At 40.9% G+C, this 27,077-nt stretch overlaps 1 protein-coding gene across 1 annotated transcript in view; it reads left to right on the top strand.

The window, feature by feature from the left end:
- The window catches only part of LOC134534400 (sodium-dependent nutrient amino acid transporter 1-like), a 241,445-nt gene that overhangs the window by 170,412 nt on the left and 43,956 nt on the right, over window positions 1-27,077 (top strand). The window contains exons 10-12 of the mRNA XM_063372865.1: window positions 1,863-1,966; window positions 11,456-11,693; window positions 25,138-25,263. Of these exons, the coding sequence (XP_063228935.1) occupies window positions 1,863-1,966; window positions 11,456-11,693; window positions 25,138-25,263 (468 nt within the window). The remainder of the gene's footprint in view (window positions 1-1,862; window positions 1,967-11,455; window positions 11,694-25,137; window positions 25,264-27,077) is intronic.

Here is a 27,077-nt window from a genome sequence, read left to right as displayed (position 1 = left end):
CATCGTACCTATTTTGCTGGGACTGGGAATGTTTTTACTTTTTCCATTCTAGATTTTTTCTTCACATTTTCGGAGGGGGTTTAAACCCCTATCACCCCCCCCCCTGGGTGCGCCACTGTAAGGTGATCCTCGCCACAAGTGTCGCCAATCAGCGCGAAGCTGGTTCTTGCTCGGCTCCGGGCCTATGACGTCACCAGTGCTCCAGTCACGGGTCGGCGCGGTAGTGAAGTCCTTGTCATGTCAACCCTTATTCCTGGCCGAGCCACTTGCCTCACACCCTGAGTCTGGCTCTTCGGCTCTGGTGCAACTTCATGCAGTCGCCGCTTCAGCTAGAAGACGTTTTTTTTTGACGTGATAACGTTGAACGATGAATCGATGAACGCCGGCTGCACGCACGAAAAAGCATTGTCACGTTCCGCCTGAGCCGAGCGTGCAAGAACCGGCCAACCACCGTGCGAGAAAAATATTCTATAACATCAAACAGGTTAAAGCGGGATTTTTAACTAATTGTTCGTGATTATATTTAAACAAATTATTTAAATTAAATTTGCAAAAACTGTAAATCATATTTGAAAATTTAAAATTATGCAATTTTTCATCAATGTTTTCTTATGACTTTATGACGTAAAATTATCGTCCGTAAGCCGACTTTACAGAACCCCCCCCCCCTTTTTTTTTTTACTCATTAGTCTTTGGAATAAGTGGCACGACCAGAGTAAATACATTACATGCTATTTTGTTACTGATTCATAAATGGACCTCCGAGGCTTCATACTGCAGATGACCACTGTGTCTTCGAGTCGATGCACTGAGTCGACCCGTGAACCAGAGCAAGGCAAGTGTTGGTAACCCGCGCTCTGTATCGCGAGTAAACCCCGTGTTATCTCGGCCAGCCTCCTGACTCACGGTTAGATAAGGACTCGCTAGTGTGGCGTGTGACGTCACGCGGTTTCGAAACAGTCATCTGTGTTGTTTCAGATGAGTCTATACATTTCACTCTGTTACTTTAACCCAACTTTACTGCATTCAATTTTAATTTGAATAAACAATCATACATACATTTATAATGTTCGCAGGCTTTCACGGCCATTGTCTGAAGTAGCTTGGCTTCTGGATTGTAGCCGTGTCCTTGGCGAATAATTCACCGACGTTTCTGTCGACATTTCAGTTGCCATCATCAGGGAGCAGTTTCGGTCGACATTGCAGTTGCCATAATCAGGGAGCAGTTACAGTAGGATGATGGCGACTGCAATGTCCACCGAATAGTCGGTGAATTATTCGCCAAGGACACGGCTACAACCCAGAAGCCAAGCTACCTCAATCATACATTAATTTGTTTTTTGACGTGACAACGTCTAATAAATTGATGAACGCCGGCTGCACGCACGAAAAAGTGTCCCGTTACGCACATTTTTCCGTTACGCTGTGTCCCGTTACGCACATTGTTCCGTTACGCTGTGTCCCGTTACGCTCATTGTACGCTTGCGCCGCATCTATCTCTCCTCCACTCGACTGTTTATAAAGTGAAGTGAAAATTTAATGTGGTTTTCATTGATTATTACAACAACAATTTCGGCAATAAAGGTTAATTATTCTTGCATTTTAAAATTCTGATTACTAGTATAATTTCAAGTATTTATTATTTTATTATTAAAATAAAAATGATTCAATTTTATTTATAAAAGAATGCAATCATTTCATCAATGTTTTGTTATGACATCACATTAAACTATCGCCCTAAACCGACTTTACAGACAGCTAATTTTTTACTTCTTGACTGATTTCAGTAGGTTATGTATGTAAAATATTAGCATGCTATTTCCGCTGCTTCAGGATGTAAATGTAACTGGCTTGTCTTGCAGGTATGGTACCTCGCCACCATCCAGATGTTCCTGTCGACACACGTGGGCTTCGGCAACATCGTCACCTGCGCAGGCGGACTCTACCCAAAGAGCGATGCTTTCAGGTACTTTCTCCCTTTGAATGTTTGCGATGATGTACAGAATATAACCACTTACATTTTGTCATCTGGGATTACACTGGTGACAGTAACACCAACATAACAACTGGCCACTAGCTGCCCAACACATTGTGATAGCGAAACAAAGCATCATACTAAATCAACACAAAAGTATCCTTGATTTCTGTTTCTAGAACAGTTATAGGTTACGCTTCCTAAGTGATTTACTGTCTTTTATGGAACGCTGTAGTGTTTGTATCCTCCAGTGGTGTTGGCAATAGGAGGGGAGGGGATGAGGCTGTATATGCTTCCTTCGAAAACATAAATCTTAAAAAAAAATTGGTTGTCTGTAAAGTCGATTTACGGACGATAGTTTAACGTGACAACGTCTTAACAAAACATTGATGAAATGATTGCATAGTTTTATGAATAAAATTGAATCATTTTTATTGAATTATCACTTTTTTGTTTGGATACAAAGAAGGAGTGAAATGAAATCTACAATTTAATTGATAAATTTACTTTTATTTGCACTCATTAATTCAAATATGTTTATTACTTTAACGAAGAGATTATTTTAACTATAACTTTTATACATGTATGCTATTTAACTTCTTCCAATCTGTGTTATTCTGTTAAGGATAGGACGATGATAGGAAAAGAAGGAAACGAATGGGAGTGTTTCAAGTTTAATGTGCCTCGAAAAAGTCAAATCGATGGTTGTTCCAATCGAGTGGAAGAGAGATAGATGCGGCGCAAGCGTACGATGAGCGTAACGGGACACAGCGTAACGGGACAATGTGCGTAATGGGACACTTTTTCGTGCGTGCAGCCGGCGTAAATCGATTTATTAGACGTTGCCACGTCAAAATAATCCCTACAATTCACCAAAAAGGGAAACAATTTAAAAGCAAACATTGGGCAAAGTTATCGCACTTCCCCCCCCCCTTCCCCACCAACACAGAAATACAATTCTGCGTACGCTCTTGGCGCCACCTCCTCGGTACTGGACTCCGCCATTGCTGTAAACCCATGAAGTGGAGATAATGATATTGCTGTAAATCTGTAAGTCACTGTTGCCTCATAGCTGGGCTGAATTCCCCAGAAGCTTGCTGATCCGGACATCTTGTCGTCGAGTGAAGTTCACTTCCCACTTGCACTACAGCTCATTTACTTCGCTAACATATCACTCTGGTCATTGGTGTATTGGTGGCAGTTGTGTAGTTAATGGCATGGTTTAGTTGTTGCAGTGATGTTGTGAGGGATGTGGTCTAGTGGTGCATGTGATGTAGTGGTGGCAGTGGTGTAGTGGCATGACTTGGTTAGAGACTATGTGGCAACAAAGAATACTTGGCATGGTGGATGTGACGTCATACTAGCTGGCGATATATACCTTGGCATTAGTGATGGAAGGTCAGTCTGCCTGCGGCTTCCGTGGAGGAAGGATCTGTCACCATTTTTTTTTATTTTGACCTCACCGGGTTAGAATCGAGAACGTAAAAGTGTTTTTAAATAATATTTTATTAAAATTTGATTAATTTTTTTTTTACAAATTGTAGCATAAAAATTACAGATTTTCAAGATGGGGGGGTGTAAAGGAAATTGCAACGGTGACGTCATAATCCATGATGGCGGTCATATCATCCTAGTTGTCAAGGTAAGGCCTAGAGCAGCTAATCGCTAAGGAATTTAAGCGGTTTTTAGGATTTTCGAAGCTGATGGCATTTTAGAGGACTAAAACGGGAAATTTTCCGGCGAAAATGGGAAATCTTTAGGAATTTTGAGTCATTTTTGAGTCTTTTTTGAGTCCAAGATGGCCGCCGTGACGTCAGAGAGGTCGGTCATTGACCCGGCACCAGCACCACGGCCAGAAGCCGGTCCCCGCAGCCACCCGACTACACTACTTGCACATCATTTTGACACCACCAAAAAGAAAAATACTGAAAAATAATTTTTTGAGTAAATACTTAGTAAGTACCAGTTCAATAACAAATATTTTAAAATGTTAATTCCAAGTAAATCACATAGTTAAGTACGCGCACTGTTCCACTATACGATTTCTAGCTACTTGTAAGTACTTGTGGAATATTGGAATCAGTATTATGGTTTAGAGCTTTTAAATCGTACTGTTGATGATTCCATAATATTACTAAAAGTCCATCACCCAATTTATAATGCTGCCAAAACTTTCTACCCAAAAAAAAATCACTTGATTCATTTCCCTTTTTCAACTCGCCCCGATATTTGATACTTACAATTAAATTAATTCAACTGAAATAAATTTATTTTTCAGTAATTTTATCTGGGAATCACGATAATTTTCGAATCCGGTGTTTTTAAATATATAATAATGGTTCACCTTACATATATTTTTAATTCTTTCACCAAAATTTTACCCAGTCGATGAGTAATTTTTAAATAATATTCATACAATAAAGTCTCAAGCATTGGCGTGTAGCAAATGTGTGTCTTCAGCAGACTAATTCTCGTGTCGTTAAAATAAAAGGTAGGTTTGAACTTTCAAATTTCAAACATAGTTTCATGTTTGCAACACTCTTAGAGAGGTAGTTCATAAAGTTTCGAGGAAGTATTAACAGCATGCAAATTGTTGAGTAACGAGGGGAGTGACAACCAAATAGTTCGACGACAAACTTACAACTTGCTTCGTTGCATGCTATCCCAGCACATCGCCGAGACAAGGTGATTAGGTATTGAATTGACAATAAGTGTAAGTAGGCCAGGTGATTTGTGATCGTCATGACACGCCTGCTGAACATGTATTTGAACATGGCTAATGGCCCCCTGACATTGTGCATATTGGTTAAAGTGACGATAAAGTTATTGCTAGCGATATAGTTCAAGCTTTCTGGGATGGTGCGTCTGCACGTGATTGTGAACCTAGGTAATGGCGCCACAAAGGGGTATTTCTTAAATTTAGCTGGCCAAAAGTCGAATTCTCAGAATTGCACTCAGGTAAAAAAAAACCGGTTCCTAGAAAAGCCAGGTAGTTGTGCGACCTAACCACGTTGTTTTCATTTCACCCACCCCATTTTACAGATGGTAGTGTCAGCCGGAACTCAGGCATTGCTCGCAGTGGTTGTGTATACTCGATGTTCGTGCTTTAAAACTCAATAGTTAAGTATTTATTATTTTATGTTCTATTGTGAAAAGATAAATTCTGGTTATGGATTCTGAAACTCCTGGTAAGTAACTTTGTTTTTTTAGTACAAATATTATAATTTTGCACACCACTTTTTTTCTTTTTCACTTTTAAAAAAGGCTTTTGAATTCAGTTATTTTTATCAAAAATAGTAGTTTTGGGAGCCTTTTTGTTTTAGTGCCAGGCATTTCCCGGTTATGATGCTTATATATTCTTAAAATATAGTAATTATAATTTTAAAAAATGTATATATTGGTTCCAACTAATTCCTACTCCTCCATGTAGAGTGATTTCAAATTTATAATATGAAAATTTGAATAAATCATATTTCCGATACATTTTATTTCTATTATTTCAGGACCTTCTGGAAATAGTTTGATGACTCTTAAGGAGATATTGACCTGATGAGATCACAAAATCATCTCGATTTTAATGGTCAATTAGAATATATCGAAGACTACTTGGTTTCACATAAACCTTAAACCGAAGAACAAGTTGTGGAAATAAATCGTAATTTATCAAGATTGAGATCAGAAATGAAAAATCGCTGGGTGACAGCAAAATACAGAAGTGATTTATTTGTGAAAAACAATGAAAAGAGGTTTGCTTGGAGTGTTTAAATTACCTTTATTAGTGACAAGAAGAAGACCGGATAGACCAACAAAATCCTTTCAAGACATTAGTGAGCGAAGCAAAAGATGTAAGACTGAGGGTAAACGTTTGTCTGATAGCCCTGAGAAAATTATCTATGCAGCTGAAATGGAATTGAGAGCCCAAGGAAATAGATGTGCGTCAAATATACTGAAAGAGATTTCAAAAAGTAAGGATCGTGCTAAGGAGTACAGGAATTCAATTAAGTGTGACAAGGCACATGCCAAGCAAGTTTGTCCGGAGGAAGCACTAGCAATGTTTGTAGATGCTGATCTGTCAAGGACGCAATATGACAGAATTAGACAAACTACAGGAAATCTTCCCTGCTGCTCAGTTTTGCAGCAATATAAAAAACATTGTTATCCTTCCGATGAATCTTTCAACATAACTGAAACCTGTGCCGAAGTGAATTTTCAAGGTGTCATGAACCACACCGCCGAAAGATTACTTTTACATTTAGAAGAAGTTTTGAAAACCCTTGACGATAGTGAAAATACTTTCCGAATGATTTGTAAATGGGTGTGTGATGGCTCACAACAGGCTCAGTTCAAACAAAAGTTTGAAAATGATAGCGGATGCGACTCACACATTTTGCAAAGTTTTTTTGTGCCTCTACGTATAGTATATGGAACGGAAAAGAAAATATTGTGGCAGAACGCAACTCCATCGTCACCCCGCTAATGTAGACCTATCCGTATACGCTTTGTAAAGAAGACAGTTGACATAACGAAGGAAGAAATCAGTTAGGTATGTGGAAAGTGCAACAAATAAATTGGAACCAACAACAGTAACAATTGGTGCAAGACCATATATTGTAGAAAACAAGATGATGCTAACAAGAATAAGACGCCAACGTGTGCAATGCGGCAACAGGCACAAAATCTACAGTGAGATGTTATATATGTTGAGCTACATCTAAAGATTTCAACGATTTGAATAAAACAAGTGAGATTAATGTAGACTCGTTAAAATTCGGTCTGTCTATTTTACACGCCAGGATTCGGCTATTTGAAAGCTTACTGCATATTGCTTACAAACTTGGCATGCAATATTTACCCGCTAAATCTGAAGCAGACAAACTTTCAATACAAAAGAACAAAGAAAGAATTTAAAAGCAAGCTACGTCTCCGCGTATATTTTCCCAAAGCTGGATTCGGGTACACTAATGGAAATACAAGCCGACGATTTTTTGAAGATCCTGAGTTGGCAGCTCAAATAACAGGCCTGGATGTTACTTTCATTCAAAGAATAAAAGTGATATTTGAATGCATTTCAAGCGGGTACAAAATAGATGTGAAAAAATTTCAGAAATTTACTAGAGAGACTGCAGAACTTTATGTTGAACTGTACGGTAGGCATAACATGACGCCTACCATGCATAAACTATTGACACATAGTTCCATAATAATAGAGAATGCCCTTTTGCCTATAGGACAATTACTGTCTGAAGAGGCAGCAGAAGCCAGAAATAAGCATTTCCGTTCATACATGCAAAATTTCGCAAGGAAATTTAATAGAGTAGACAGTAATACAGATATTTTAAATTGCTGTTGTTAACAACTGATCCCCTGCTTGCATCAAGGCGAACAATGATCAAGAAAATTCTTTTATGAAGGAAACATTGGAAATCTTGATATGTGAAGAAAGTTAAGGCTTTTTCCGTTTAATATATATATTTTTACTTTTAAACATTTATTAAAATTTTTTATTTTAATTTAGTTAGTAGATATGTATATATTTGACCACTGTAATTATTAGCCTATATAAATTTTACTTACAAGAACTTTCATTTTCTTTCGTCATTTGTTTTCGCTTTTGCCCTTTGCTACATTGTATTGCTGGAAATTAGAAGTAAAGATACTTTTTCATACAAGTTTTTATGAATTACAGATTGTTTTCCAAAGTTTAAGAGCGATAAATAATTTTGTCCCGCTAGATTAGTCCAATACCCCTATGGGCGTGCTGACATTTTACGCACCAATTGTAATCACAATAATTTTTATTGCTAGCAGGTGGTTTATGTTTTACAAAATGGCGCCTCTGTACATTCTTGTTAACTTGTGTAATTTCATGCTGACGTTGTGCAAAGTGATTGGAGTGTTAATAAAGTAATTGCTAGTGGGATGGTAAATGATTTCCTTAATATCACTTCTGTACATGCTTGTTAATCAGCTAATGGTCTACTGACATTATGCAAAGTGGGTGCAGTGACAATAAAGTGATTGCTAGCAGGTTGTGGGTTATTCTTTCCATGATGGTGTTTATCTATGTTCTTGTGAACCGGGCAAAAGGCATGCTAACATTGTGAATAGATAGGTAGATACACTAACCGTTTGCTAGCATAAAGTTGCTTGTGAGCATGCTTATAAACCTGGCTAATGACCTGCTGTCATTGCGGATAGTGATTGCAGTGACAATTAGTCTCTGCTAACAGTGTAGTTATGCCTTTCAGGATTGTGCTGCTGTTCATTGTGCGTAGCTGTAGTAAAGACAGTAAGTGTGTGCTAGATGGGTAGTGAATCCCGCACATGTGCTGACGTGAAGCGCGGTGTTCGCAATGACAGCGAGTGTTTGTTAACGCCTGCAAGGACGGCGCTGCTGTACGTGCTCGTGAATCCCGCACATGTGCTGACGTGTAGCGCGGTGTTCGCAATGACAGCGAGTGTTTGTTGACGCCTGGCAGCACGGCGCTGCTGTACGTGCTCGTGAATCCCGCACATATGCTAATGTGGATCGCGGTGTTCGCAATGACAGCGAGTGTTTGTTGACGCCTGGCAGGACGGCGCTAATGTACGTGCTCGAGAATCCCACACATGTGCTGACGTGGAGCGCGGAGTTCGCAATGACAGCGAGTGTTTGTTGACGCCTGACAGGACGGCGCTGCTGTACGTGCTCGTCTATCCCGCACATGTCGGCTTGCGTGGAGCGCGGTGTTCGCAATGACAGCGAGTGTTTGTTGACGCCAGGCAGGATGGCACTGCTGTACGTGCTGACATGGAGAGCGGTGTTCGCAATGACAGCGAGTGTTTGTTGACGCCTGCCAGGACGGCGCTGCTGTACGTGCTCGTGAATCCCGCACATGTCGGCTTGCATGGAGCGCGGTGTTCGCAATGACAACGAGTGTTTGTTAACGCCTGCCAGGACGGCGCTGCTGTACGTGCTCGTGAATCCCGCACATGTGCTGACGTGTAGCGCGGTGTTCGCAATGACAGCGAGTGTTTGTTAACGCCTGCCAGGACGGCGCTGATGTACGTGCTCGTGAATCCCGCACATATGCTGATGTGGAGCGTGGTGTTCGCAATGACAGCGAGTGTTTGTTGACGCCTGGCAGCACGGCGCTGCTGTACATGCTCGTGAATCCCGCACATATGCTTATGTGAAGCACGGTGTTTGAAATGACAGCGAGTGTTTGTTGACGCCTGGCAGCACGGCGCTGCTGTACGTGCTCGTGAATCCCGCACATATGCTGATGTAGAGCGCGGTGTTCGCAATGACAGCGAGTGTTTGTTGACGCCTGGCAGCACGGCGCTGCTGTACGTGCTCGTGAAACCCGCACATGTGCTGACGTGAGCGCGGTGTTCGCAATGACAGCGAGTGTTTGTTAACGCCTGCCAGGACGGCGCTGCTGAACGTGCTCGTGAATCCCGCACATATGCTGATGTGGAGCGCGGTGTTCGCAATGACAGCGAGTGTTTGTTAATGCCTGCCAGGACGGCGCTGCTGTACGTGCTCGTGAATCCCGCACATGTGCTGAGGTGTAGCACGGTGTTCGCAATGACAGCGAGTGATTGTTGACGCCTGGCAGCACGGCGCTGCTGTACGTGCTCGTAAATCCCGCACATATGCTGATGTGGAGCACGGTGTTCGCAATGACAGCGAGTGTTTGTTGACGCCTGGCAGCTCGGCACTGCTGTACGTGCTCGTGAATCCCGCACATGTGCTGACGTGGAGCGCGGTGTTCGCAATGACAGCGAGTGTTTGTTGAAGCCAGGCAGGACGGCTCTGCTATACGTGCTGACATGAAGCGCGGTGTTCGCAATGACAGCGAGTGTTCGTTGACGCCTGTCAGGACGGCGCTGCTGTACGTGCTCGTGAATCCCGCACATATGCTGATGTGGAGCGCGGTGTTCGCAATGACAGCGAGTGTTTGTTGACGCCTGGCAGCACGGCGTACGTGCTCGTGAATCCCGCACATGTGCTGACGTGGAGCGCGGTGTTCGCAATGACAGCGAGTGTATGTTAACGCCTGCCAGGACGGCTCTGGTGTACGTGCTCGTGAATCCCGCACTTATGCTGATGTGGAGCGCGGTGTTCGCAATGACAGCGAGTGTTTGTTGACGCCTGGCAGCACGGCGCTGCTGTACGTGCTCGTGAATCCCGCACATGAGCCGACGTGGAGCGCGGTGTTCGCAATGACAGCGAGTGTTTGTTGACGCCTGGCAGGACGGCGCTGCTGTACGTGCTGACATGGAGCGCGGTGTTCGCAATGACAGCGAGTGTTTGTTAACGCCTGGCAGGACGGCGCTGCTGTACGTGCTCGTGAATCCCGCACATGTGCTGACGTGTAGCGCGGTGTTCGCAATGACAGCGAGTGTACGCCTGGCAGCACAGCGCTGCTGTACGTGCTCGTGAATCCCGCACATGTACTGACGTGGAGCGCGGTGTTCGCAATGACAGCGAGTGTTTGTTAACACCTGCCAGGACGGCGCTGCTGTACGTGCTCGTGAATCCCGCACATATGCTGATGTGGAGCGCGGTGTTCGCAATGACAGCGAGTGTTTGTTGACGCCTGGCAGCACGGCGCTGCTGTACGTGCTCGTGAATCCCGCACATATGCTGATGTGGAGCGCGGTGTTCGCAATGACAGCGAGTGTTTGTTGACGCCTGGCAGCACGGCGCTGCTGTACGTGCTCGTGAATCCCGCACATATGCTGATGTGGAGCGCGGTGTTCGCAATGACAGCGAGTGTTGTTGACGCCTGGCAGCACGGCGCTGCTGTACATGCTCGTGAATCCCGCACATGTGCTGACATGGAGCCGGGTGTTCGCAATGACAGCGAGTGTTTGTTAACGCCTGGCAGGACGGCGCTGCTGTACGTGCTCGTGAATCCCGCACATGTCGGCTTGCGTGGAGCATGGTGTTCGCAATGACAGCGAGTGTTTGTTGACGCCTGGCAGCACGGTGCTGCTGTACGTGCTCGTGAATCCCGCACATGTGCTGTCTTGTAGCGCGGTGTTCGCAATGACAGCGAGTGTTTGTTGACGCCAGGCAGGACGGCGCTGCTGTACGTGCTGACATGGAGCCGGGTGTTCGCAATGACAGCGAGTGTTTGTTGACGCCAGGCAGGACGGCGCTGCTGTACGTGCTGACATGGAGCCGGGTGTTCGCAATGACAGCGAGTGTTTGTTGACGCCTGGCAGCACGGCGCTGCTGTACGTGCTCGTGAATCCCGCACATGTGCTGACGTGGAGCGCGGTGTTCGCAATGACGGCGAGTGTTTGTTGACGCCTGGCAGGACGGCGCTGCTGTACGTGCTGACATGGAGCCGGGTGTTCGCAATGACAGCGAGTGTTTGTTGACGCCTGGCAGCACGGCGCTGCTGTACGTGCTCGTGAATCCCGCACATGTGCTGACGTGGAGCGCGGTGTTCGCAATGACGGCGAGTGTTTGTTGACGCCTGGCAGGACGGCGCTGCTGTACGTGCTCGTGAACCTGGCCCACGGGCTGCTCGCGGTGTGCCTGGTGTACCTGTGGGCCGGACAGCTGCGTGTCGAGGGACAGCCCCTGGACAGCTCGGTGCTGCCGGAGGTGTTCCTGCTCACTGCCGCCTACAACGTGGCCGTGTTCTGCATGGGCTCGCTGGGGCACCTGTGGGCATCCCTGGCCTTCCTGGCGGTGCTGTGCGCCGGCTTCTGCTCCATGGTGCGTAGCCTTGCTTGTTACATGTGGGCAACCTCTCATTGCAGATGTATGGCTAGAGGCGCCGTCGTAGTTCCAGAGTTAGTGAGGACTGCCGAGAGAAGTGAAAACTTAAAACTATAAACAAACAGTTGATTTTTTCGGATATCCAAATTAATTTTTGATAAAAATCAGAGCCTTTTTCGCAATTTTTACGAAAAAAATATCACACAACACATTTGTTTTATCACGTTAATAAAATAACTCCTTAATTACTATAAAATATGCATTTCATAGTAATTGTAGGTATTTAAAAAATAAATAATGATGTTCTTATTTTTTAAAAAAACTCCATTTTCTTAGTTATTCAAACTATATATCTATATGATAATATTAATATATTTTATAACACTTTTTACTGCACACACACATTCGATTCACATATGCACAGCACTGATGTACAGGGACTGAAGACGCGTATTAATAAGATATGTATTGGTATATGTCGTGTGCATTACTTGACCTGTTGTGTTGTATGTGTACTGGCTGCGCGCGCACCACTGAGTGCTGACGTCACGTGACCATGTCGATGACGACTTACATGAATTTACTCCCTATCCAAACCTTCCTATAGAAGTTTTCACTTCAAAAAATTTAAGTAGCTGACAAGGGAAGCTACGAATTTTTATGACCACGAATTTTATTCAAACACTGTACACTTTTAGTAGTCCATTAGGACCACAAAATGTGCGGATATTAAGGCGTATTACGTGAGCTTTTTCGAGAAAATCGCAACATAAATTTTAACGCGTCACCAATTATCAGCACCGATATTCACGAAAATGTTGCGTTACTAAGGTTTGCATCCAAACTGTCGGAGGAAAGATATATATATATATTTTTTTTTTCAAAATGTCAACGAGGTTTGTTTTTCGATAGAAACTCTTAAGATTCCTTGTTTGTGTGGAAAAATTTAATTCTATCGATGTAGCAGATGCCGTTTTAATTCATTTTTTCCGTGTCTGTATGGCAAATATCATTTTCTGGAACTTGTAATGTCAAAAGCAACATGCGACAATTAATTATATATTAGGGGAGGGAGGGGCCAATGACACGCCCCTTATTTAAAACTTTATTAAAAATTAAAAATTTATTTTGGGTTGGATTTGCAACAATATTAGTGTAAAGCAAATTTATTTAACGGTGCAGTGTACAAATTAAAGTATAATATTCTGAATAGTTTATTTTATATTAATTGATTCTTAAAATCTTGTAGTGCGTACCATTACCCGCACAGTTGGGGCAATTGTACGCACAGAAAACACTTGGTGCGTACCATTACCCGCACAGGTAACACTGTAGCCGCGGAGGGGGGTCACAACTGAAAACGGAGAAAACAGGGAGGGGTCTTTACATTAAGACCCATGGCAGTGGCGGGCTGGTGCTGAAAAAACGAATGATATACAACAAAATATATTTATTTGTAGACATGCATATATAAGTCGATTACAACCAAATTAGCAACAATTATAAGTTCCTCGTGCATTCCCGCGGGATATACAAGACAATCATGCATACAATGTTAAAACAATGTGGAGATACAGTGGGCCAGGTGACGAAGCGTTAGAGATAGCACAAATAAAATGGGCCGCTAGGCTGAAAGCAACAGCAAGAAAGAAATTATAATTACGACGTGGCTGGACAAGAAGTGTCCAATGCCATCGTGGCGTTCCCACATACAACCGAAGAACATTTATGCAAGGCTACAGGCAGTACTCAGCGTGAGCAAAAGAAACTAAAGCAAAGAACTAAATTCAAGCAATGACCAAGAAGGGTCCAAGATGGCTTACAAACATTACAAATCATGGCAAAAATACAAAGGTGAAAGCGCGGCCACAACGCCGGGAACAACACACGTCAGAGCGCGATGGCTGCGCGGCGGGGAAGGGTGGTAGAGGGGGGTAGGAAGGGGAAGTTGGTGAGGAAGGGGAAAGGAGGAGAGGGGAGGGGAAAGGAGGGGAAGGAATGCTGTGCAGTGCCGACACTGCTTCAACACATGTAACTATACAAATAAATAAACGGTTATTGAAGCTTCTACAACTATAACTTAAACAACAGCAGATAGGTTCTATAGTATATCTTAGATAACATTGGGACTACACAAGAACAAGCACTGTAAATACAAAAATATTACAAACAAAATTACCAAGTTCTAAAAATATTATCCAATTACTGGTCATAATTATTAAAAATTTTTCCTAACCTAAGTTAAAACTAAGTGTGTAAGGGAGGGGTCTAGGTAGGGAAGACTCTAAGTGCGTCTCAGGGCAAGCCCTATACGCTCTAAACATGCGGGTTTTTAACCATGCAGAAAAGGTCACGTGCATCATGTGCTAGGAGGGGATTGGCCAGCCATGGCAGACATTTTCGCCATGACTAACTCCCCTCACTCTTAATTCTAGACTAAAACTAGATAAGTTGGGCCCAGGTAAAACCTCCATAGACAGAGGGAAAACCCTGGGCACATACATGCGGGATGCAAAGGTCATGCATTATTACAAGCAGGTGGATTACAGGAATAGAAGGATGGTCCTGGAAGAAGAGTGGGGCGTGGTAGAAGTTCTACTATGCAAGGGTGGGGCACTTGGACTTTTAGTCCGCATTGGTTTGGTCAGGTCTGGTCTTTTTGGGGGCGGCTTATGCCGTTTCCCGTCGTGCTGCCAGTTAGCACTCATTGTGGCTGTGTAATATGATCGTGTAAGTGGGGCGGTCGCGAACTGTGGCGTCGGACTAGACTCCAGAGTGGTGACATAGCTTCAGGTCGACCTGTCGCCAGTAAAAGGCTGTCGGTCAGTTAGAGAAATTGCCACCATCTGTCATTGAAAAGTCCTAGCTGCAGTACTACGCTGTGTGAGCTGCGGTCGCGAGCAGGGCATCGAGCCAGACTCCAGAATGGTGACATAGCTTCAGGTCGACCTGTTGCCAGCAAAAGGCAGTCGGTCAGTTAGAGAAATTGCCACCTTCTGTCATTGAAAGACTCTAGCCTAGCATCTACGCTATTAATCTTCGAAGGATAATTTACTTATTCCATTAGGGCCCCGCTGGGCCAAAGCACGACTATTTGATTCGCCTGATAGTTTGTGTTGTGCAGTGTGTAGTGGGATGATGTGTGCTTATATATAATTGGGGCCTAATATTAACTTAACTTAATATTAACTTAATGTACGTGAGCTGCCAGCTTGTGTGCGTACGCTCCGCGCGCGTGTTCTCGCGCTCGGAGCAGGGGGAGGGGGCGCGCTGATTGGTCCGCGGGCTGCCGGCCAATCAGAGAGCAGTTCCGCCGCGTCCGCGTCTACGGCGGGCGGTGTGACAGGATAGATTTTGGGCGTTTATATTTCTCATTAATGTCTGGATCATAATTTCCTAATGTAGAAATATGTGGGTTTAAACTATTTGCGCATTTATCGTAAAAAGTTTGTGTAGTTCTGATGTAGAAGTCTTGTAAGGTTTCCGACTTCGTTTCACGATGCAAGGCTGCTACAGCACAATACACTGGGGCGTCTGTAACTGCCCGAATACATTTGTTTTGTACTCGTTGTAGCTTTATTAAGTGCGATTTCGCAGCAGTTGCCCATACTGGGGCTGCGTACGTAATTATGGGGCGAATGAGTGCTTTGTAGAGCAGCAGACCATTTTTTGTCATAATTATGTGGCTTGCAAACCTGATGGCCTTGATACTTGAAATTTTTTTAGATTCAAAAAAACCAAGGTCATGTTTGAGGTTAAACAGAAATATGGGAAACCCAAAGCCAATTTTTTTTATCTTCATGTACTATGTTACTTAGCTAAACAAAAGTCACAAGTTAAGTTGTGTGCAGATTCTGCAGCACTGCATTCTGAGTGCACCCAGCCCGAACAAACAACACATCGATACCATAACTCTCTGTCACGGCCAAACTCACCATAAAACAGACAAACGTCCTTAGTTGTATTCACTTCTTTCAAACAATTTAAACCTATGTCACTTAGTTCATCACTATCACTGATGATGGTAGACGTTGCATCTTCTGATGAGCTGGAGCTTACTTCATTAACAATTCTTCTTCTCCCTTTCAAAGAAATGTTTCTAGTTTTAGATCTACAAATATGTTGCTCTTTCGTTTGATGTTTTTGTTTCTTCGGTGCACTACTTTTAACAAATTTGAGCTTCCGTTTTTGTTCCCTATTTTCCAAAACTTCTTTCCTGTGCGTTGCAGTTAAAACTTCTGAATGTTGCTTAGGCCTCGATTTTCGTCTCTGTTGTGAAGACGACGAATTCAAAACAGGTAGAGGTGAAATTTGTTGAAAAGTTGTCACCTCACTTGATCCTACTTCAAGTTCATGTTGTCTAGGAGTACAACCGGAACTAGAATCTCTGTTATTAAAACGCCCATGTGTTCCTGAAGAAACATCTTTACTGGAACCTGCCACACTACACCCAACCTCTGGTGATAGTCTTGCACTGCAGAGTTCTCCATTTCCTTCCTGTTCGTCATTGTTTGGTCCATTCCTCTCTTCCTCGACGTTGTCATGTTCAGTTGAAGCCACTTCAGTATTGGTGGGCGCAAAATCTTCGTCACAAAATACATTCGGATTCAGTGGATATATTCCAGTCTTTTCAAACCCCAAAACAGCTTTACCAAAGCTAGCAACTTTTTCGTAAGCAGACTTAAAAATGTTTGGGATGTCTTCTCTCTCAATTTTTTCGTAGGGATGATTTCTCATAAAGAGTGAACAGTCCGTTTTCAAAGGACCAAAAAACGACATATCTAGTGGTTGAAGTCGGTGCGATGAATGGGGTGGGAATGACAGAACAGTAATTCCATTTTTTTACAGAAGTTGTAAGCAGCTAATGATGTGTGGCTTGAATTGTTATCCAAAAGAAGAATTGTCTGCCGATGAATTGGTATGCTGTTGAAAATAGTTAAGCCATTCAGAAAACAACTATTCGTTTATCCACCCTGATTTGGACATCCTGTAAACACTTCCTGGATATCCTCCGCGTCTTAAACCAGCAGATAATCTGGCACCTGGGTATACAAACATGGGAGGGATGAAAATACCAGTCGCACTCATAGCACAGCAAATTGTGACATTTCTTCCTCTCTCTAGGCTAGTCGCAGTTCCAACTTGTTTTTGGCCTCTTGGGGCAATAACAGATGGTGGTCTCTGAACATTTGTTACTCCAGTCTCATCGACGTTGAATATGCGACTCGGTGGATATTTATGCTTTTCATACAAATCAGAAAGGTTCGTGAAGAACAAGCCAACTTCAGTTTTGTTGAAACCGAGAATCCTGCTGAGCGAGGTTGGTTCAGGTTTACGTAAACTTAAAGTAGGATTTCGTCTCAAAAATCCTTGAGCCCAGTCTTTTCCTGCTAGCTTAGTTGTCTGGTTAAAGGTGTGGTTGATTCGTATATGTTCAGCAAATTCAAATGCAATCCGTCTCAGTTCTATTAGGGTGACACTATAAAACAGTTTACACAACTTCAAAAGATGAGAACAAAGTTCCTTTTCGTGCTCTACACTTAAAACATGTTTTCTTCCCATTCCAGGCCCGCTGAAAACTCCAGTCTTAAGTCGTTTTCGGAGTGTCGCTTCGTGAATGCCATGATTCTTACCTGCAGCTCTGATACTCATTCCTCTCTTTAGAGCTGCTACAGCCGCTGATAAACTTTCCTCTGTCCATGCTGCTTTATTACTGGTACGTTTGTGTTTGCGAACCATCTGGAAAAAAAACTTGCTTAGTTGCCAAAATGTTTACATTGAAATGTTTGTAGGCATATGACATCTATGGGTCGTAATTCAATCATGTATATTCGAACAGTGTAGTCTAAGCTTTGAAATTTAAATGGTACAAGTGTTACGAAAGTAGCCCAGTATTGGCCAGAAGTTGCCTTGGGAAACCAAGAAAACCGATATCAGGATGGCCTCACCTGAATTTGAACCCATACCCTGCCAGATGCGAGTCCAGAATATCAGGCTCATCATTGTGCCATCTTGTTCGGTGGAGAAAAGAAATTGCTGTCTGTGTGAGATTAAATAACCACCTAGTCTCGTCAGTGCACTTATTTGCAGAAACATAATATTATGTGAAATAATAATTTTATCTTTAAAATACATTTCGGTTTATTGTCTAACGATGTATCACAGTGTTATGTGGTAAAACTGTTTCGTAAAAGACCCGGACTCAAATTTCAGGCCAACCGATCTGAAAGCAGTTGTTTCATGGTTTCCCAAAATCACTCCAAGCATGTGACAGTATTGTTAATTACCGAGGTCCACATACAATTATATCTGTGAGTAAGTTCTGCACGAAAAGCACATTACTGCCACACAGAATAAAATTTCAATAATACAGCATGAGGGGCAATGGTACGCACAAGAGGGGTATTCAGACGTAGGGTATTCGGACGCATGCCTACGTACTATTGCCCCTCTGCACGCCATTTTATAAACAACAGTCGTACTGGGACACAAGGATGTTTTATACTTCACATGCAAATGACATGAAATACTTAAAAGAAAAACAGAATTATATAATTGTTTTGAGTAAAATAAATTTAGTCATTTCTGAATTACAACAAGAACAAAGCTGAAACATATAACAAGAAAATATCGAGAAAAAAAAATTCTACTTACTTCGACACTCACAATGATCTTGGGCTGGCCAACCACTGGAGTTAGTTCTTCCCTGCACCGCTAGATTGCAGCATTTTACGGACGCGCTAAACCTTCACAATGACGAAATATCCATCTGCGTACCATTACCCGCTGCGTCTCATTACCCCTCTCTCCCCTACCCTTATATTCTGACAAGTTGTAATTCATTGTATTATTGAATAACATTATTTATGTTAGACCTCTATTTATCGATGTTTGACTTGGGATTTCCAAGCTCATTCCTCCCCCTGCCCTTTCACGCGAAGTCTGTCTCTGCAGGTCGAAGTGGCCAGGTACAAAACAGTTCCGGGTACCTTACCCGCTCGCAGGTATAAGGAATGTCGCAAATTACGACAGGCATACATTTTCAGCTAATTTTTATGTGTTTAGGTTAGTCGTTTACTTGTCGATAGTTATAACTATAATATTTGTTGAAATAATAAATATCAGTGAACAGACAAAAAAAATAATGAATTCAATAAATGTTCATGCAAATACGTGTATCTTTTTCATTATATTACCTTTGAATTGTAATATGTATTAAAGAATATTACCAATGTTGAAAAAACAATACTAATTTTAAAAAGCCGTGAGTAGAACTCGATCCAGAGATCCAGCGATCACGGAGCTGGACGATAACCACTCGACCCCCGCCATCTCATGGGGACAACGCACGAGCGCCGTGTGAAACTTCTCTTGCGATTTTCTCTACTACTTGCACATCGTGAATTTGGCAATTTTTTTCAAAATTTATAGTTTAATAATAAGACAATTTTAAGATGATGCCCAAATGCCAAGATGGCGGACGGAACAGTAATAAATGATTCCTGCATTCTAGCGGGCCAAATTTAAACTAAATTGTTGGCAGTGCCCTCTAGCAGATGTGTGTACTACGTGACACTAGCACTCCTGGTATCGATTACTGAAAACAAGATGGCGGCGCGCTCTCTTGCAGGTGATGTGTATACTACATAACACTAGCGCTCCTAGTAGCTAGTATTGAAAGTAAAGATCGTTCTTTAGCAGGTGATGCTATTATTCCTTCGATTAAAAAAATTACAAGTGTGAATGTGTGTTATTTCTATATCCTACATTAATTAAATCTTGGTCTTGTGAATGTCTGGATGGTCGTGCGTTCAACTTGTGTATGTTTCCCAACCCGGAGGTCCAAGCTGTCATGGTTCTAATCACAGTGTTTCCAATGTATTTTAAAGAAGAATATTTAATATGTCGATAAAACCCACAAAAACATTAGCAGTCGTGTCGTCCTCCTCGATGGCAGCTGTGTCGTCGGAATCTAAAAAAGTGGCTGTTTACCAGATCCATGATGGTGAACATATTAGCGATCAAAATGGCGACCGTAACGAAAATTGCTACATACAGGTTTTGGGGCGCTCGATGTCAAGATGCTGGAATTCAATGTCATATTTCAAGGTCAAGGAAAAATGAATAGGTCAAAGTCAAGTTAGTAGGTCAATGTTAAAGGTAAAGTTAAAGTCATTTAAGATGGCCACTGTGACATTACAATCCAAGATGGTGGACACCGGCACCAGGCACCTCAGTTTTGAACCTGCGCCAGCTCCATCATTCCTATACTACTTACGGGCTTCCCATGAACCAATGCAAGTTCTCACTAGAAATGTGTGGTGTGACACTCTTCGCTTTGCACAGTTCAAATATTTATCGGAAGGGATTATACATATTTTGAGCGCAAGTATGACTCTATGCCTCTTACGTGCGTCCGTCCTAGCGTCTACAAACACATGTGCATTTCTGAGAATTCCCATTCTTGTATGGGAAGTGGCAAGGAGTCTGTTCTCACTCGAGGGATCAGTCCAGTTAAGTACCTTTTTATTATGTTACATGTTAGCTGTCTAGTTGTTATCGTTTACTAGAACACTCCTGAACTGCTTAGAGCTGCAAGGTCACCTGGTCGAACATCTCCCATCTCACAGTGCCCAAGGTTCCTGGTGTTTTGGGCTGGTTTGCACCCTGGTCAAATCTGTAACCGTAAATTTTGTTTCTTTATAGTGAAAGGAAGCATTTGATACCCGACTGTCTGAGGGCTTAGTAGTCGAACTCCTCAGACGTGAGTAAATTACCCTTTGTCTTTGCCTGCATAAAACGCCCACCTCACGACCAGATACACTTGTTTAGTGCTGGGCTACCCCCAGCATTGTCCTTTTCAGTACACTCCACTGGTACCACGAGGAGACAAATGGTTTCCTGGAGTGAAGAGAGCTATATATTTGCATCTATCACTCTTCCTGCGGATATAATGGATTTTGTCTCGGATAGTAGAGCTAACAAATGATCTGACACTTTAAGTGATAGGCAATTCTTGACAAGAAGTCAGAAACGCTTTCAGATATGAAAGAAGTACAGATGAATCAGTGATTTCGATGCACTTTCTTTATGTGTCTACATGTGCATATATATATATATATACACACACCCCTTGCGAGTTATAAACACAGCTTACAAATAAAACTGGAATCAAGCCATACAATGGAGTGATAATACTATCAATAAGGTACGCAACTTTACTGTGTTAATAGATAGGAAAATAGTAAAACCATAGCAGTATGTATTGGCCAGTACTGGCCCTGGAGTCGGAGTGAGGAACAGGGGGCGATGTCCGCCATCTTGGATTTTACATCACTGCAGCCATCTTGAATGTCCTTGTTCTCGACATTGACCCCGACGGCTATTTTGGATTCTGCCAATTTGAATTATTATTTCACATCCACCAATATGTTTTCCGCCATCGTGTTTTCTAGAACTCTCCGCCATTTTTAATTGAAATCATATTTGCGATTTTTGCTATGGTTGCCATCTTGAAAATCAATAATTATTGAGCTAAAAAATTATGAAAAATTTTAAAACAAATAAAAAATTCAATTATATAATTTTAAAAAACATTCTGCCATTTTTTATTCTGCCAATTGGAATAATTACATAATCATTTCACTTTTTCTATGGCAACCATCTTGCGAATCTGTAATTTTCTTCAAAAAAATTTAAAAAAAATCAAAATATATAAAAAAATTAATCAAATATATATTAATAAAAATTACTTACAAACATGGAGTCTTAGGTAACAGGAATTCAGAAATTTAGTCGAAACTCTGAATAAAATTGCATGACTCATTAATTAAAACTTTTTCATGCAGAAATTGATTTCTCAGTAACAACAAGGAGCACACAGTGATAACCAACAGAAGCGTCGCCATATATGAGCAGAATAACTTGGAGAAACAAACACAATATTGCTAGCAATAATCAAGAGCACATGAAGAAAACCAACAAAATATTGATATGAATAATTACGACCACATGTAGAAAACTAACGCACGTGTTCCTAAATCAAGATCAGTGAATTACATAAAAATTTATAATAAATCATTTAAAAAATACAACAAATAAAAATATAAGGAAATTATTTTTAAAAAATACAAAAATACATAAACAGCCTCTGCCAGCTTGTGGCCTTCTCCTTTGTTCAGAAATGATAAGAGTTCTAGCACATGACAGAATTGTAACCTAAGCTGCTTTCATTAAATAAAAAATGTTTAATGTAATATTAAAGTTTCATCGATCAAGTATCGAACCAAGAATAGAAACTGATCGAATAAATCAGTATATTGATTGCAGATTTTAAAAAATGAATTATGGAATTTTCCTCGTATTTTTAGCTAAATAAACACAGATTTAAATGATGGCTACCGACTGTCAAGATGGCAGGCGTTCTGGCAATAAATAATTACTGCACTCTAGCATATAAAAATTAAAATAACTTGGCGCTAGTGCCCTCTAGAAGACGAAAATAATATGTTGTATCCAAGATGGTGGCCCCCAGCAGACGAAAACAAGATGGTGGGCATGACATCATACTAGCTGGCAATATATATGCCGTGACATCGGTGGTAGGAGGTCAGTCTGTCGGTGACTTCCATGGAGGAAGATTCCATCGCCATTTGTTTTGCTCTCGCCGAGATCTAAACGAAGACTCCATGATGTAAGTGCGTTTTAATTAGAATTTTATTCAAATTTTATTTCAATAATTTTATTATAAATTTTAATTTTTTTAATTTCATCCGAAAATAATATAGATTTTTCAATATGATGGCCTTGACATCAATATCCAATATGGCAAAATGTTTTCATTAAAATTTTTGTAATTAGTTTTTTATTAATTGTAATATTATTCCTTTTTTCTAGTATAAAAAATACTGATTTTCAGAATGGTGGCAGTAACGATAAGTGCAACTTTTCAAGAATCCAAGATGGCGGCTGTGATTTATATCATTTTATTTTATTTTAATTATGATTTTTTTTATATTTAAACATAAATTACATGTTTATTCTTGCCGGAAATCGAACCGAGGACTGCGATGGATTTCATAACTAAAAATAAAAATAAGCAATATTTTTTTAATTTATGCAGAATTTTTTGGTCAATAATTAAATAATTTAAATTTTACAGTCAAGGGCAAGGTCATGACCTCGGCGGCTTATGGTGGCTTGCCAAACGTGAACTTTAAGCCTCTTTGAGGACTTTGGGTTCTTTCAAAAGCAAAATTCTTTTAAGTATTTCAAATTTCAAATTTTTGAATTTTTGAGGAATAAAATGGAAAACATTTACTCAAAAAGGGAATTTTTCCCTCAAAAATTTGGAAATTCCTAGGAATAATGAATTTTTTAATTACATTTTGAGTCATTTTTGCGAAATTTTAAGGAATTTTGTTTTCAATATGGCCGCCGTGACGTCACAATCCAAGATGGCGGATTGGTTTTACGGCACGACACCCTGAACCCTGTGCCTAGACTGGCATATATATACTACTTAAAAGTTATCTTGCATTATGCCTTGCTTCTCGCACACGACGTCGTCGAAAAGAAACACTGAATTGACTCTTGTTTCTGCAGGAGGCACTACATTTGTATTATCATTAAACAGAAAATCCACCAGGCCGACCACTGATAGCATAATCGTAGCCAGGCAGTGATACTTTGGCAGTTGCAGAGACTTGTAATTGAGGTATATGTTCTTGAACCGAAGACTGTTTGATTCTTCCACCAAACTCAGTAGAACTAAGGTTTACCGCAGTTGGACGGGCCTGCCATAATGCATCATATGATATAAGGCAATATCAAGCTATGTCGTGATTCATGCGAACTGGCATCGTCATTCTGTATAATGCGCACAGGCAAACACACTTCTTGCTTGAAGACTTGCAGTGTACTGACTAAATTGTATAAAAACCAACTCATTTTAAATGTGAACACATCGGTGCAGGATTCGTCAACTAGCTGATAAACAAACTGTCTTTCTACTGATTCTACGGTCCAGAAACGTAACTGGCCAAACGATAAGCTTGAACACACTTGGACATTAATTATCTTGATGAAAAGTGCAGACAGCGCGATATTGCATGCTCCTCCTGCAGATATCTGTCATCTAGGTACTGAGATGACGAGATTTTGGCACGGGAAGCCGAGGATATAATTCAATCACCAGAAAATCGCAGCTCGGGGCGTATCCAAACTCATGAAGGCCAAGAACACATTAGGACTGGGTATTTGCCGAGCCAGGACCAACAAGACCAAGGCTAATTCACGCAAGACTGGAGCAGGCGGGCAAAAAGTCAAGAAAAAAATGACAGACTCTCTATAAGGAGATTACTGGATAATTATTCCTTTGTTTTGCCTGCATTGGGTATTCTCGGTGGCCTTATTGGGCTACGAGTGGTACAGTGCGGACAGTCAGCACTTCCACGGACGAGCGAAAGCAGTTGGAGGAAGCACAATGACATAATAATAGCCTGGAAGCCATTGTATTTGTTAAAAAAATATGATGCAGGAATTTACCTATTACCCCACAAAGCAGGCCGAGGCATGAGAAAAAAAGAGTGAAAAAAATCCTAAGTTCTCTCCTGAAAAGTCCGCTCATCAATATAGATTTAATTAAAAGCACCTTCGAAAACTGGAAATACCTCATGTCAGTGGATTGTTTATGTGAGGCAATTTACCTGCAACGCCTGATACTCGTCAGTGTGCCATTATTAATTTAGATGTGTCTACCGGACGTGGTACGCATTGGGTGGCACACATTAAGTCTGAAAAAAATGGCCTCGCAAGGTTCGAACCGAGGACCCCATGTTTGTAAGTACATGATTTATTAAAATTTAATTATTTATTTTTAATATTTTTTTTCCGTATGAAATTATGGATTTTCAAGGTTGCGGCCATAGAAAAAAGTCCAATGATCAGGTCATAAGTCAAAATGGAGGAAAAACAAAATGGTGAAATATTGGTTATTATGATTTTATTAATTTATTTTTTGTAAATTTTATATTTTTTTCCAATTTTCTAGGCTAATAATTAAGGATTTTCAAGATTGCAACGATGATGTCATAATTCAAAATGACGGCAAATCTTTATAAACCAAGATGGGGGAAAACCAAATGGTGGTCATGGCATAATTAAAAATGGCAAATTCCAAGACGGCATATCCAAGATAATGGAATCTATAATGGCGGAATCCTAAATGGCCGCCAGCGTTAAGGTTAAGGTCAAGGTCATTGAATATGGCCACCATGATGTCAAAATCCAAGATGGTGGACACTCCGACTTCAGGCCCAGTACCAGCCATAACATATTAACAACCATGGTTGTTTCTAAAGATTTTTTTTGGCAATAATAACAGTCTTGCTGAATGAATCACCGAATGCAGAAGTGAGTGAAATGCAATACTGGTTTTCAGATAACGGTGCTGTACACGCTGATAGTGGCCTTCCCTCTGGATAACTGCGGCAAGTGGCAGTGGTGGCACGCGGCAGGCTTCGTGTGTGCCACCTGCTTCCTGCTGGGCGTCCCGTGCTTCATCCCCGTGAGTACACAGCCCCTCTCTCTCTCTCTGTCAGCGTGTCAGAACATGCCCGCCGACATGTGTGTTGCATCTCACTAAGGAAGTTCTACTTCATTGTTAAAAGGGGGATTGTCTGTAAAGTCGGTTTACGGACGATAATTTTACGTGACAACGTCATAAAAAACCATTGATGAAAAATTGCATACTTTTTATAATTTTCAAATATTATCAACAGTTTTTGCAAATTTAATTTAGATAATTTGTTTAAATATAATCACGAACAATTAGTTTTAAAAACCCGCTTTAACCTGTTTGATATTATAGAAGATTTTCTCGCACGGTGGTTGGCCGGTTCTTGCACGCTCGGCTCAGGCGGAATGTCACAATTTTTCGTGCGTGCAGCCGGCATTCATCGATTTATAAGAAGTTATCACGTCAAAAATATTAACAATTAATATTTACTAAATTTTGTCTCTTAACATTTATGAAATTTGAAAGTCCAAATTTTAGAAGGAATTTTAAGATTTTTTTATTAATTATATTTATTACAGTAATGCTTGCATCCACAAATCTCACTCTGTGCAACCTTAAAGACATGAAAATCATTTAGTCAGTAGTCAGGTTTATCAAATACTAAATTCAGCATTAATTTAGAGAAAATAAACAAAATCTGTTTCCCTTCTAGCTCCACGAAATCTCAAGCAATAGTGGCACAAAAACCCTGTGTCAGTGTTTTCTAATGTTTTTGTTTACGTATGGTGCGTTTCTAGGCCTCACATGATCATTCCTAATGGAAAACATCTATAATTTTAATGCATTTAGTCAATAAACTAGTTCTTAGTTAAAATTCTATGTTACAATTGATACTCAACTTGACTGTTAAAGTAAAATGGGTGCTGAAAGTGATGAGTTAGAAATCTCATACGTCTCTGTAATATCTTAAATTTACTTATGTATCCTGTACATAAGAGCAAGTAACCCATAAATAAGGGTCCACTCCGTGTCGCTTCTCCAAAAGCCCACACTCACATTTACTCAGTTGGCCTACTAACAATTTCAGGCACTAATAATGATTAACTACCATTACGCCATATGTATTCAGTCTTTTTAAATACACGAATAAAGTACTTCTTGGCGTTCAGCAGTTACATTAATTTCACTTCCCCTTATAGAAGCAGCACAAACAATACGATCGCTTCAAAGTAATATGTTGCTTCAGACTTATTGAAGGAATATTACAAAAATCTCAAGAAAAAAATTTTGGTGTTACAAAAAACCATTTTATATACATATGCATTTTTTTTGGAGTGGGTGGTTATGTTTGTAGAGAAATACATAAGTTTTAACAACTCTGCTAATAATATTTTCATTCATTTGCGGATTATTTGTTTGTTCATAATTAGTTTTTAATCATTTTTATTTTATTTTGCATAGGTTTGTATAAAACTTTTGTATTAAAATAAATATTAATTAATCATTATTACTTTTGGTAGATTTTGCATACAGTTTGAGGTATGTTCAGTGTTTTGATTCTGGTGCGTTAAAACACGTGTTGCGTTTTGACAAACTTCATAGTACCAGAAGGTTTGAAAGAAAGAAAGACAGCAAGGGGATATTCTGGCGCCCTGAAGTAATTTTTTTTTTAGTATCCGTACCAACTATATCCTGATTTTGATACACAATCTCGAAAGGCCTAGTTAGCAGAGATATAAAACAAACCGCCAGTCAAATATTTTCAGCTTTTATTCTTAATACCCCCCGCATGGTAAACTCTTTTCTACTCTGTCCAACTATTCATCCAGACCATCCTCTGTCTCCTGTATTCTCCCACACTT

Source organism: Bacillus rossius, chromosome 7, assembly GCF_032445375.1.
Source record: "Bacillus rossius redtenbacheri isolate Brsri chromosome 7, Brsri_v3, whole genome shotgun sequence".
Lineage (NCBI taxonomy): Eukaryota > Metazoa > Arthropoda > Insecta > Phasmatodea > Bacillidae > Bacillus > Bacillus rossius.
Note: the sequence above shows the minus strand (reverse complement) of the source record. Positions and strands in the feature narration are given on the sequence as shown.